A 14,581-nucleotide genomic window follows, 5' to 3' on the forward strand; every position below is an offset into this window, starting at 1 on the left:
TGCGCCCGGGCTCCAGGCCGGCATCCCGCGTCCCCCCCGCCGACGAGGCTCGGGCTTGACGCCAGCGCTGGGCTCCTCCCCTGCCCGCTCGCTGGGAAGCAAAGTAACTCCGGAGTAAGAGGAGCTGCCGCTTGCTTCGCGAGGGCCGGGGTGCGCCGCCCGGGGGGCTGCGGACGGACGAGACGGGACGGGAGCTCCGCCCGCGCCAGCCCCAGCTCCAAAACTTCTGCAAAGTCGGCCATGGAGCCGGGCGCCCGCCTGCTGCTGCCGCTGCTGGCCGCGCTCGCCCTGCTCGCTGCCTCCCCGGCCCGCGCTCAGCTCTCCGCAGGTGAGTGCTTCCTCAACTTTCCCCGCCACTTGGGCAGCGCTCCAGCCCTCCCTTCCACTCCCGGGGGGCACAGCGGGGATTGTGCCCCCCACCCCTCCATCCCAGCTGGTTGCATGAGGCTAAACTTGGTAACTTTACCTGCTGCGCAGGCCGAGGGGGCTTCGCTGGCCTCCGAGCGGAGCCCGCCTCGCCTCGCCCGCAGCCGAGAGCTTCCCCCTCCCCTCCCCTCCCCTCTCCGCCCCGCCACCACACACTTGTGTGGCTGCCTCGCTCCTTTCCCCAGGTCCCGGCGGGGCCACAGGCTTTCTGAGACCCGTCTCGGTGACTTCCTGAGGGAGCCGCGGGCGGGTTTAGCCCGGACAAGACTTTAGGCTGAGAGGGGGATTTCAGAGCAGCCCGAAAAGGGGGGCTCCTAAAGCGGTTGGAGCCAGACTGAGGACAGAACAAGGAGCAACGGGGAAATTTAGGGTGGCTATTAGGGGAAAAAACTTTCTCCTTTCTTGGTAGGAGCCACTACCCTTTCTGGCTAGGAGGGTGGCGAAGCACGGGGTTGCCCAGAGAGGTGGTGGCAGCTCTGTCCCTGGAGGTGTTTAAGATCCAGGTAGACAAAGCTTTGATCTAGTTTGGGCTCGCCCTGCTTTGAGCAGGCGGTTGGACTGCATGACCTCCTGAGGTCCCGGCCAACCCTCATTTTCTATGAAAAAGGTTGCAGCCGCCTCTGGGTTGGTTTTCGGCATTGCAAAGAGCAGAGTGAGAAGGTAACAATGAGGCGGCCGCAGCAGCTTAGTCAGGCAGGGAGGATGAAACACTGCAGACAGAGGGTTGTGACCACGTTAGTGATGGATATGGGAGGCAGGAGCTGTGTTTTGGTCAGGGAGTTGGATTATGAATATGTGTGGGGCGAGCACATCTCTTCCAGGTGCCCTGTAGCGTGCAAGTCTGGACTGATGGGGAGCATTGCTTAAAGGGTAGTCAAGCTACTTTTGTAAATGAATGAAATGTGTGTGTAGGGGGAGGAATTGTTTTGGGTTTGCTTTTGCTTGGCTTCTCCTGGTGTGTCATGTTTCTCTTACAATGGATACAGCAGATTGAAGAGACTTGAGAGGGGCCCTGTCCAGTCAGCAGTTACTCTCTGGATAAAAACCATGACCTAGGAAACTACTCTGATTAAAAGTGCACGGGTTCATGAGATCTGGAAAGGCTGTTAGGGCAGTTTGCAAAGAAGAGTTGGGGCTCTTCCCTCACCTCTCCTGTCTTCCTCTTTTTGGTTAGGAAATGTGCCTCATGGTAATTGTTACTTAAAAAAGAAAAAAGATGCTGATACAAACGTGGTAATTTTGATCCTAGGCAGAGCTTTTGTGTCCCTTGTGCCTGGCTTGGCTGTGTGCTACAATTCTGCATCTAAGCAAGGCTTACAGTATTTTTCCCACTTCACATAAGAAATGCGGGGGGGAGTCCCAGATATGCACTTGGCCTATTACAGGAGTTGGTAAAGTATTAGGCCAAAACATAAAATATCTTCATGTGTCACTTCTGTTCACTGAAATGTAGTTTTGCAATTAGACTATATTATAAAATAACACTCACCTGATGTGGTCAAGTGTTCCATGTATCATCTGACCTTAAGGCACTTGCTTTTATTAGCTTGAACAATGGCTTGAAAAGGTGCAGAGAGTTGTGCTAACTTGAATGTTCTTCCATATTTCGTGTGAAAATATAAATGAAGCCCTCTTGGGGTTCAGCAGAGAACAAAAAGCAAAATACTTGTTTTGAGTGGGTTAACATAAAAGAATATGGGGAGATTCTGACAGGAGTAGGTAAAGCTTCTGACTGTGATCTACAGCTGCATCTGCAGGGTTACCTGACCTTATTTTGTATATCCGTGACTTAAGTTTCTAGTGGCAAAGTGTTTTAATGATCAGAACTCCATCAGTTAGAAGCTTTCCTTTCTTTAACAGTTGGCAGAACACCACTTTTGACACTGTCAAAAGATACAGATACTACAAGTTCTGTATCAAAAGATACAGATTCTATTAGTAATCTGTCACATACATTCTACTGGTAGCACAGAGTATGCACCAAATAAAAGGATCTATGGTATGTCCCCCTCCACCCACACATGGTTGTGGGGTTGTTCTCTACTCTGTTTCTTGATAGTTAGTCCAGCCTTGAATGTCCTAAATTTAGTGAACCTGTGCAAATTTAATGTTCTTTTCAAAGTCTCAAGCCAACCACTGATACATCTTAATAGTGTTCTTTTGAATATCCTTGAATTTCTTGTCAAATCTTTTTATAAAGGGTTCAGAAATATACCCAAGGTGAGGGTTTCCCTGTACCATGTGCGGAAATGCTGTTTCTCTCTACTTCATGATACCTCCCTGTAGATGGCTTAGCGATTCATCCAGTTTACTGCCTAGTTATACCCTACAGTTGCTAACAGCATTACTGCTTTCTGAATACGTCCCTTTGATTTATTTCCCTGATATATTACCCTGCAGTTTTCCAAGTTAAAGTTCATTCTAGTTTCTGTCCAGCATCCTGTGTATTATTATGCTTTGAATCATGAGAATTTAAAAAGATGTTAATATTCATCCTTTCTGCCTGATCATTAATAGAGATCCAGGTTCAATCTGGGGTTATTACCAGTACCTGCAGCACCGGTACTAATACATATCCAGTGCATTAATTGAAACAATTGTTTTTTTCTCTTTGTTTGTGGTCTTTCAAACATTTTTTTGATCCACAAATAATGACCAGACCTGAAAGCTAGTATTGCTATTCAGGTTAGTTTGTGTGATGCACTGCTGTACAGAGCTGGCCAAACTATGACCCACAAGCTTGTCAAAACCTCCTCCAAATGGTTTTCTGGTATCTGTACTCCCTCCCAATGGGCTCTACGAAAGCACAAGGGAAGGAGATGGGGGGGAAAAGGCAGAGGAGGAGCAAGTTAGAGAAAATGCAGGAAAAATGAGAACAGCAATGAGAGGAGAGAGAGAAGCAACATGGATTTTGAGATTAAATAACTGTAGATGGAAGCTTTTTCTTCCATGCAATCACCAACTCCCTCAAATGCAGCTGAAACATGGTAGGTGCCTATTTTTTCAAAGGTATAACTAAGATTTTTATAAAGTTTCTTGCCTTTTCATAATATTTTATGCTTCTTTCCATGGCCGTTAGACTTTGTGCAAGCTTAGATTTTCTCTGTTGAAACCTTTTAGCAATGTCTGATTTGAGGCTAGGTATTCCACACACACATACATTTCATTTATGACTTTGAAGTTTAATAAGTAAAAGATCAGTTATGTTTTAAGAACTTGTTCTTTACAAATGTGTGCTGCTTAATTATAAATATTTTAACATTTAGGAAAAAAGTGAATTTTTAAAAGAATCTTTGCAGAATATTTAGTGGTTTTCATCTGGCCCTAACCGCAGTATTGGGAGTTGTATTGCCTTGGAGGGTATCCATACAAGTTTGTTTTGTTTTTTTTACTTTAGGCATATAAGGTTATGAATTCTAGGATACTGAGGTTAATATAGTATATTTAAACTTCTGAAATTAGTTCTTATATCTCAGAACATATTTTAATTAGGAATAATTAAAGAAGATGATTTTATATTGTCTTGTTTAATATGTTCTCCATGTATGAGCAATCACTACTGTTGGATTAAGCATTATAGAGCTCTAGGCCTTTGGTTAAATGTTATTAAAACTTCTATCTCCCAAAGATAGACTTTGGAAGTCTGATATTAGTCTTTAGACTGCAGCTTCCTTATAAATGAAGTAATTTTGATGAAATAATTGAACACATTGGATAAATTAAATTCATTTACATAAATCATATTGGTATAAACATGTAGGGAACCACTCCAAACTCTTTACTTATGCTCAGTAAAATGAAATTAATGTTTTATTTTTTAAATCCATAATAACATTTGAGGCCATTACTAAAATAATCAAAAGCAATTAGAAATATTCTTAAATCACGTGATCCCATCTAGTTATCAAATACCCAAAGCCTGGAATAACACTTTCTTCCAAGGTATATCTGACCCATGGATCAGTGCAGTCTGACAAACTGTAATAGCCAGAGAAACCTTACTGACAAGGAACTGAGATTCATCATTTTTGGTTTTTTGGGAGCTTTATTAGGCCTCGGGCTTGATTTTCCACAAAAATTTTTTGGATGAGGATTAACACTAGTGAATGCATTGTTACAGTGTAGATTCAAACTGAGTTTCAGCTTAACTAGGCACATGGGACTGGGCCTACGAGATCTGTTCCAGTCTCATATTCTTATGTATAGTCTCATGCTGATACTATGGCATATTTGCATATGGTATCTTTCATAAACTGCTGAAGACCCTTTTTAAAAAAAACAATTAGGTTTCTTGCCATCCTCCTGTGTGGCTGGAGGGCTATTTTGAATATATCACTCTTATGATGTATCTAAAACCTTTTGATTTCTATCTTAATTTCTATCTTAAACTTATTCCTGGCCAATTTATTCTCATTTATTCTTGTGCCAACATTATGCTTCAGTTTAAATAGATTGTTTCCCTCCTTTGGTTTATGAGTAAGACACTGCCTTAGCCTTTCCTTTGCTAAGCCAAATAGCCAATATATTTTATTGCGTGTTAGTGTTGCCAAGTGTTGCTGTTATATTTACAGTTAGTCTCAATTTTAAACTTAACAGAAGCAGTATATCTTGTGAAGACTGGTGCTGCTTTACAGACTGGTGGCGAAAGAAGATTAGCTGCTGTTCATAGGCATTTGGGATGGGGTTGAAAGTAGGACATAAAGATTAGTTAAAGTTTTGTTAGTACACATGTTTTATTTTATGAACAAAACAAACACAGCTGTTGAAGTGGTGGGGAGGCAGAAATTAAGACCAGTGATGTTAGAGTGAATTTTTGGTAGCTAACCCGGTGGTAGGAGTCCTTCTATTTTAGCTGATTGTGTTGTGAAAATGTGTCCATCTGCATCTTGTTTTGTCTTCCTTATGCAGGGTGCATTTTTTTCCTAGTACCTCACATTAAATATAGAGTATATATGACTTGGAAGAATACCTGTTAAAACTCCATTTGAACTTATCCTAAAATAAACTATTTAAACAAACACCTGAGAATAGAGGCAAACTGAGAGACTATTAGAGGCTGTTTATACTTATGCAGAGGTGATGATGTGGATGAGATACCAGTGTATAGTACTAGTTAATTCTAGTGGGTAAGGTCACAATTAACCACTTGTTTGCACACTTAAGAGTACCATTTATTCTAGTTATTTATGCAAGTAAGTGGCTTTTGTTCAAAGAAGGGGAAATCATAATATAAACGTTTACAACACTGACATGCAGTGAATCAACTTGTATCTGAAGGAATAGTGGTGGGAATTTCCCCCTCTACCCCATTTTAATTTTCGTTTAAGGTGAGACTCCACATTTTTCATTTAGGAATGATCCATTTGTTAATCTGAGTAAATCTACTTTCAGTGACTGTTTGAACAGCTAAATCCATGTCTGAGTCATACTTGTCCTTATTTTCAGCAGTTTACAATTTTTAAAATATTGAGCAGAATCAAAGAGTACTGTCTGACAAATGAGAATAAGCAAGATCTTAAGAACTAACATATAAAACATAACTGCAACAGGCTGTAGAAGTGGGGCAGTAATCATGTTCAGCCAAATTCTGAACCTCCTTGTGCTGGTAAATAGGCCAAGCAGCTGTGGAAAACACAGCATTTTAGTTGTGGTAGTAAGGGAAAAAAAGGTTAAATACTTGCAAAGGATTCTGTATTCTGTGCATACCAGTGATGGTATCTTCTCACCAGGGTCTCCATAAATGAAAATGTACTTGAGGATGGGATGGGGGGTAGACATTTAATTTATCTGTGATGTCTGATAGGGTCTGGGTCAAAGACCTGTATTCAGGATAAATAAATCAAGTTCACTTTATTTGCTCTTCTTGCCCAAAGGATGATATCCTACCTGGTAGCAACTGAGGGCAAAGAACATGTTAAGGTTGAGGCTATCACCTCTTAGTTGCATTGTATTTACCTAATACCTTGCTTGCAGAGCTGCTGAGTAGGTGAGGGATTCAGGATCCTGGCCCCACCTGGGAAAGGGGGCTGTCACCTGAAATATGTAAAACGTTCCACATGTATGTCATCTAGGCTCCCCCCCGGCAAAAATAAAAGTTGGTTCCTATGCTTGCTTGGGTATCATCTGCAGGGGTTGGCGTGTTGTGTTTGTATGGTCAGGTTGGAGTTACTGACTTTAGAATCTTCTTTTGTTAAAGGCCATTCACACTGTCTTTGAAAAAAAATGTAATGCATAAAAGGAGAGGAGGGCCTTGTTTATAAAACCAAGGATCTGCTGCAGAAGCTATAGTGGCAACCCTCCTTAGTGTCGCCAGTTTTCTTGGATTAGGTTAAGAACCAATTTGGACACTGGAATAATTGCAGACATAATTGCTTTTGTGTTACAGTTTTTGTTGGCATAGATGTGTGTGTGTGCATGCATCATAACATTTGAAATATAGATGAAACCTGAGGGAGACATCTTGGTTCAACTATCCAGTAATGAAAAGAAAACGCTTATTTAAGAAAATAATTTATTAATTCACGCCCTCTTAAACTTTTCTTTTTATGTTGTTTTCCAGGGGCTTTTTATTTATTTATTTATAAATTGTTTCAAATTTTAAGTCAGCAAAACCAGTGTGGCTTGAGGCTAGTACCTTTTAAGGAAAAGGGAGGAAGTTGGTTGACAAAATGCCATAGTAATGCGTATGGTGTATTTGTAATAATGTGTTTTCAGTACAGTAATTACAGGGGGTATATTTATGATTTTTATAACCCTATCATACAAACACTTGGTATTGATAATGGGGTTTGTTATAATATAAACAGCATGGGACTGTTCTTGGTAGTAAGCCATTTCAGGATGGGATCTGTTAAAGGTATGGATTTGTAAGAATATAGTTTAATATGGCTATAATTCCCAGAAAATTATACAATAGATGATTTAAAAAAAACTACAGTTTCTCATGCTCTTCCAGCAGTTCCCTTGTGATTGGGATTGATGTATTATGAGAGACTTAATTGTTTTGAAGCCAGTTTTAGTTTCTTCTGCAATTAAATAGTGTCATAATCATATTAATTGTTTTTATTACACATTGTCTGCCATATTTATGCTGATGAGTTGAGTGGTGTGCTGTGTCTTTGTACGTATGTGTTCCCCTTCTATAATGGTAAAGCAGAACCATACAGTTGGATATGAGTCTAATTAATTTGCAGATTAAAATGCCATGACAAAACAAATTTGCTTTTAATTAAAATAATTTCTAGCAGCTTCTGATTTAATGTTTACCGTATTGAATTGGAAACCTCTTTTTTTTTTTTTTTAAATGGATAATAAGTATTGTAGGTTAGAATTTTGATTAATGCATAGAAATGTTACTCTACAATAACTTTTTCTTGGGTATTCTGTTGATTAACCTAAGATAACAGTTGACTTTAAAGTACATTTTAAAAAAGGTAATCAGAAGTGCTTCAAACTTGTATGTTTCACTTTGCTGTTGCTGTTTCTGCTTCCCAAACTACAATGAGAAGTAAAAATGATAATAGGCTCATTTTCATCCTGCCAGTAATGGTGGTAATAAAAGAACATTTTGACTTGTAAAAAAACTGTGTCATTTCACTTTGTTCAGGCTCTGCATACTCTAAATTATCTTGGGTGACTAGCTCTAACTTACTAGTTCTTGAGATGTCTTCTTCTATACCCTATCTGTGACTATACATGTGGACAGGAATAGTTGAATTTCTTTTCCGTCTTCACATATGGTATTGGGTTTTTATTTTCGTAACTTGACAACAGTCAGCAGTTAGAAAGGTAAGTCATCAAAGCCAACTAATCTAAAATACTGAAGATAGCATCATATTTTGTATAACCTCTGTCGTCTTGAATTTTTTTTAAATTTTCGTTGTTGAGGATTTCTTGCAAGTGATCCATCAGAATGGCATGTTGAGTGGTAAATTTTATCTGTTTTATGTTTTTGACCTGCAAATAATATATTTAAAACCAACCAAACAGATTGTTTTAACTGCTTTAAGAGTAAAAAGACCTGAAAGGTCCTTGGCTTTTCTTTCTTTTCCCCCTCCACCCCTTTGATTCCAGTTTGTTTTCTAGCCTCTCTTGGTTTTCATGGATGACTGTTATAAGGCCTCAAAGTAAATGTCATCAATTTTTGCATCTTAATTAAAGAGAAGAGTGGGTTGGTTCTCATGTTACTTCAGCTATTAATTATTAGGAGAAAGAAAAAAGTAAAACATTAGCAGTTTTAAAATGTGTGACTAAAGCCCCATACCCCTGTTCACTGGTCAGCTTTCACTGCTTCTGCTTTGTGTGCATCAATCATATTTCTATTTTTTTGTAAGGGTAGATAAGATCTGGGTTCCTAATGTGTGGACGGGAAGTGGGAGTAGAGGCATAAAAATCCTCTTTGAAAAGATAATCAAAACCAGCAAAACTTTCAGTTTTCCTTCATACAGTGCCCAAAAGGGCTGTATGACTTGTATGACAGCCCCCAACTGTTGCCTTGGGGTAGTTTTTTTTATTGGTAATCCATCTTTCATTGTACTGGAAACTAAATTTGTGATAATACAGAATTTAAGGCTATATACTCTATTCTGCCAACACTTAAATGCCAGAGTAGTTTCTTAAGGACCTAGGGTTCTGTTCAAGTCGATATGGCTACTCTTAAGTTTCTTGCGTGCAGAAATGTTTACGGGATCAGGAAGTGTAGGCACTTTCCATTTCAAACCATCTTTCAGCTTTTTTATATATACCTGTTTTCAAAACAGAATGGCAGCTTTATTTCTGGATAAAAGCAAAGCCCTTTCTGATGCATAACCATTGGCTTGCTTTAAGGTGAAATACAGTTCTTTCTGAAAGTGAACATGATCTCCCTATGTTAAAATAAAGTACTTTAGACTAGTGCAATATAATATAGTTGAAAGATAATTCCTTGGGTTACAAGCTAATTTAACTCTGGATAAAAAAAATGGCATTGGGTGGATTTTCTTTTCTTTTCTTAATTTGTGGCGGTGTATGGCAAAACGAGTTAGGTTCAATATTTTCAGTTGGATTAGCATGGCACCTCCCCCTCTCCCTCTTTTGCCAAAGATTCTGCAATGTCTTGTGTGTGTGTGACTTGAGGGTGCACTCCTTCTCTCACTACTATGCTCCCTTAAAATATTGCTTTGAAGTTCCAATTTCTGCTAAGGTTTCATTGATAATCTCTTAAAGGCCAGAAGCTCTCCATGAGATCACAGTTGGGCTGCTCAAAGCATATAGTGCCTCCATATAACCAGTCTTTCCCAGTGGTTGGTGGAAGGCCACAAATGGTTTAGAAATCCTTTATTTACATACCAGTATTAGGCAGTTGAGTATTTGTAAACACATTAATCTAAAAGCTTTTTTTGGTGGGTTTTTTAATATCACTTTTCTAATGTCTTTATAGTATTTATAATTAAAGGTCTATTTCTTCTGGTATCTGATTTGCATTCCTATCAGCTGTAGATTGGAATAAGGAATTGTGTTAAGTGGCCAGCTTTTTGAGAGAGGAGATTAACCTAGCCTGCTCATTTAGAGTAGAGGGAGCAAGGCACAGCTGTTTTTTATAATCATTCAAGGAGGGGCAGCATGTTACATGGTTTCTGTCAATTTAAAGGTATTTTAGAACCTTCAGCTTGAAGTTTATGGCCTACATGATGAGCTTGTGAATCTGGAAGAACAGCATTTGTAATTATTAATAGCATTTGCAGACCCTAGAAATAGTGATATAATCTGGTAGATAGCTGCGTACAATAATACTATCCAGATGCTAACTATAAACATCTCATCACTGATTGCTGAAGCTTGGAAATGAACACAGTTAAATGCTAGATTTGTTTGTATTTCAGAGGTCCATGTGAAGTACCTTATGGCAAAATACTTCCCTAATAAAAGTATGCCATCTCCTTGAACAAGTAATTTGCCTAGTGAAGGCATTCTAAAAAATGGGAAGTTCAGCATAATTTTGCAATATTGCAAGGTAATATCTTTGAAAAATCTGTAAAATGGACCAGTATAGATGATGCACTGAATAAAGGAATCTGCATTCAAGTATGAAGCATATGGGCTTCAATTTTCAAGATTAAGAAGCTTTTGGCAATCGAGAATTGAAGGAAATACTACAGGAAGTGCTCAGATTTAATTAGTTTATATACTAGACAGTCCCTAGAGGATACAATAATGAGTGAATGACATTGGCAAATGTTTTAGTTATTTCTAGAAGAATATTTTTATTTGCTTTGAGGCACCATCATAATGCTGGTTCTGATTGCATAATGGGTACTTAATTCATAGTTTTGACTAAATAGACATCTCTGTGCAACTTTGTGTAAAGTTGTAACAAAGTAATATCAAACTTTAACGTTTTGAAGCATTAGTTTGTTTGATTGCTACTGGGAAACCTTGGTGGAAGATAATAGGGGCACACTTTAACTTACAATTAAAGCTTATTTGTAGGGCAAAAAATAGGAAAGACATGGTAAATGTAATGCTCTGTGCAATGGTGTCAAAACATCTGTACAAACATTGATATTGACTTTGTTGCAACCAAAACTGCAAGTCACCAGCTTACTGGAAGGAGAGGTTGGAACTTATTATTCTGCAAAATAGTTTAAAAGCATTAACCCCCCCCCCATCCCCGCCAAAACAACTCTTCATACCCATGTACTCATACATGTGCCTAGCTTCGGCATAGACTGCCTCATAAATAACATGCATCAGTGGTGTGAAGTCATATGAAAATACTAATTTGTGCATGCATGTGTGCATTATGAAAATAAAACTCTGGGTTTGGAAAAGAGAATCTGAAATTTAGAAAGGACTGATGAACGACACTGGAACTTGAAAATATACTTGAAAGGTGAAGTAATCAACTAGTGGACTTTCATTATTAAAGACCTCTTGTGATGAGGGAGTAAAATCATAAAAAAAAAAAGATACTGTAGGTGTGCTACAAGGCAAAAGGCAACAAGCATTTAGTTGCTCTTTTACTATATTAAAATGTGGGTTTTTTTCCCCCATTGTTTTTTTTTTCCTTTAATACACTAGAAATAGCTTGTTTGATTGGTTGCTTCACTCCAGAATCCATCTGGGGGAAAAAGACCCATAATTTCTCAGCGCTCAGGTGAGGGGAGGTACTGAAGAAATATAACTGAGATGCTGATTTTTCTTTTATGCATTTCTAATGCACTTAGCACTATTACATGTAGGTGATGTTTGTCTTTCTAGCCACATAAATTGTAAAGTGTTGGCTATTGAAGCCAGTGTATAGATGTTTAATAATAGTTTTTAGCTGCTTGTGGCTGTTTGAGAGAGAGAATTTTTAATTCTTGGGAAAATAGGGACATCTGAAAAATGTTTCTATAGACTATTCTTACTTCCTCCAATATGGTTGTTCACTTCCTGTAAGAAATGGTCTCAGGCGCATTTCACAGATTTTGGCATGAAGAAAGAAACCTGAAATTATAGTAAGAAGAGAAAAATTGCCTGTGACAGAAATTGTCACATGGGATCTTGTTATCAGAAAGAGACAATTTATGGCTGTTAAAGGCTTGTAGATTAACCAGAGCATTGCAAAAGATTAGTAGTCTGGCAAATAAGTAATTGTAAGGACCATATTTAAAATAGCAATGCCTTGTAATTACATAGACTTACATGAAGGGCACATTTATATAAAGCGAAGCACTTTGTTTTTCAGAAGTTTACGTGTGGAAGACTCAAACAATCCCATTCTTCCTAGGTGAGAGGAAACTGCTTTACCTTCTGTAGAATTTGCTTTCCTTTTTTTATTAAGCAGGCTGCTAACTCATGATTGGGAGACTTTACAAAAGTACAGCAATGTTTTATTAACAGTGTGTAGCTTATGGACTTTAGTTTAGCCTATACTACAAAGTTTTATTGGTATAGTTACATTGTGACCAGGGGGTGGGGGGAATCTTACCTCTTGGCTCATGTAGGTATATTGACAAAACCTGTGTCCAGCATACAGCTGTGCTAACAGAAGAGGGTTTATACTGACTTAGCTAATGTTATTGGGAAGGTGGCCTAACTGGAGGCAGAAAAAACCTTTCTGGCCATCATATGCTTGTTTCCTCCGCTGGGCCTGGGCTGGTATAACTATGGCAGCAGCTCTGTAATTGTAGAAAAGCTCTTGGGAAGACAGGCAGCTGTGGTACCTTTGCTTAGATTTCTGTAATGTACTGCAGAGTGAAAACAGAATAGTCTTGTCAGCTTTTCCTTTTACTGTTCAAGGTACTTTGGGCAGCTGTGAAACTAGTAACTGTTGGGTCTGTTTCATTTTGCTGTGGTTTAGGCAAACAAGGAGCAGGAATTAGACTCTGGAAGAACTTGGTGTAGGGTTTTTTTACTTTTTAAATGCAGAATTTCCAAGTTGAAGGTAGGGTGAGGAGGAAAAGCAGCCTAAGTTGCAAAATGGAGATACTGGATGTGGTATAAATTAGGGGTTAAACTAGTGATTTTCAGCAAGTGTGCTATGTCACCCTTGGGTATTACAAGATCCTTTTGAGGGTACTATGGATGGCTATGAAGTTTCAGCACTGTTAGGTGTCCAAACACCTACATGTGATTCACAGAATAAATTAGATTTCAAATGGGAGCTGATAGTGTCAAAAACATTCTGACTTGTTATAGTTTTTCTGAGTTCTTTGCAACAGAAGAACTGCTCTAGTATTTTTCTGTACTCAAAAAATGAGCAAAAGCTAAGAGCTATCATTTTCTGAGGGCTGCCTGGGGTCTAACAAGGTTGAGTACCATTGGATTAAACTTGTGCTATACTGAAGGGCTCATTGGCGTTTCAGGAGTCTGAGCTGTGCTGATGAAAAGTAAACTTTTGGCATTTTCTCAGTGTGCAGGGTGATCCTCTTCAGTTAAATACAACATGGAAATTCAAGATTTTTTCCTTAAAAATCAAGGCATTTAGGAAACTTTCATCCTCTGCAAACTTCCTTCTGACCAGTCACTCCCCTTATTTTGTGAGACGCTCCTTTCTTTTTTCTTATAGTCTGCTACGGGTTGGACATTTCTCTCTGCCCACTCTGTACCTGTGTCTGTGGGCACACATTGCTTGGGACACTTCTGTTTTTCCTTTCTCTCTTTGAATAGTCTCCCTCTATCTCTTGGAAATGAGAATGGGAAAGCAACTACATTCTCAGACCTGTAAAGCTGCTTGTAGTGGTGAAATTCAAGGGGTGTCTCCTGTGGGGCTGGGCTGTGGTGACCACAGGTGAGGAAGGCTTGAAAGGAGCTTCCTCTGAGCTTGGGTGTTGTCATTAGGGAACCCCAACAGTGGTTATATAGACCAACTGCTGAGGATCATTCTAATTGGAAGAAGTGTAATGTGGGAAAATTGTGCCCAGGGCAGTCCTTTATCATCCTTCCCCTCTTACCTTTTGGTTTGTAGCGTGCAGGAACAGCAGCAAGCAACAGTTGGGCAGTGTCTTGAAATACAAAGTGTTGTGGGAATCAGTTCTCTATTGGAGTTCATTGCTAGTGGGGGGGGGTGTGAAATCCCTCTGCCCCCCACCCATTTTTGCCACAGAAAGCCTTATTGAGAGGGCAAAAACATTGCTGATTTTGGTGCCAGAAACTGAGGTCAGTTTTCCCCCACAACACCAGCAAATTTCACTGCTGCTGTATAAAACCATGATTCCCAGAACACTTCATGCCCTATGACACACGTTGCCTGTGCCAGCTGCTTTCTGTTGGTGGAGGATGGGATGGCATGGAGAGGTGCCCTCCCTTTGTTTTTCTGGTGCCCCTCCCCTTTAAGTGGTACCTGCAACATATACCCTGCTTGCCCACTTCATGCTATCATAGAATCAATGAGTCGGAAGGGACCTGGACAGATCATCTAGTCCGACCCCCTGCCATGGGCAGGAAGGAGCACTGGGGGTGGGAGGGGTCATAAGACCCCAGCCAGGTGCCTATCCAGTCTCTTCTTGAAGATTTCCAGGGAAGGTGAGAGCACCACTTCTCTGGGAAGCCTATTCCAGGCTCTGGCCACCCTTACAGTGAAGCAGTTCTTCCGAATATCTAACCTAAACCTGTCCTGCCTCAGCTTGTGGCCATTGTTCCTGGTGACTCCAAGAGGGGCCCTGGTGAACAGACTTTCCCCGAGTCCCTGCTG

The 14,581-nt window shown here is 39.8% G+C and overlaps 1 protein-coding gene across 1 annotated transcript in view; it reads left to right on the forward strand.

Moving 5' to 3' along the window:
- The first annotated feature begins 96 nt into the window (after nt 1–96).
- PTPRK (protein tyrosine phosphatase, receptor type K) overlaps nt 97–14,581 on the forward strand; it is a 791,004-nt gene continuing 776,519 nt past the window's right edge. Inside the window, exon 1 of the mRNA XM_019520302.1 lies at nt 97–328. Within this exon, the coding sequence (XP_019375847.1) occupies nt 241–328 (88 nt within the window). The 5' untranslated portion in view covers nt 97–240. The remainder of the gene's footprint in view (nt 329–14,581) is intronic.

This window comes from Gavialis gangeticus, unplaced genomic scaffold (assembly GCF_001723915.1).
Source record: "Gavialis gangeticus isolate Ggan-Ray unplaced genomic scaffold, GavGan_comp1, whole genome shotgun sequence".
In the NCBI taxonomy this organism is placed as follows: Eukaryota; Metazoa; Chordata; order Crocodylia; family Gavialidae; genus Gavialis; species Gavialis gangeticus.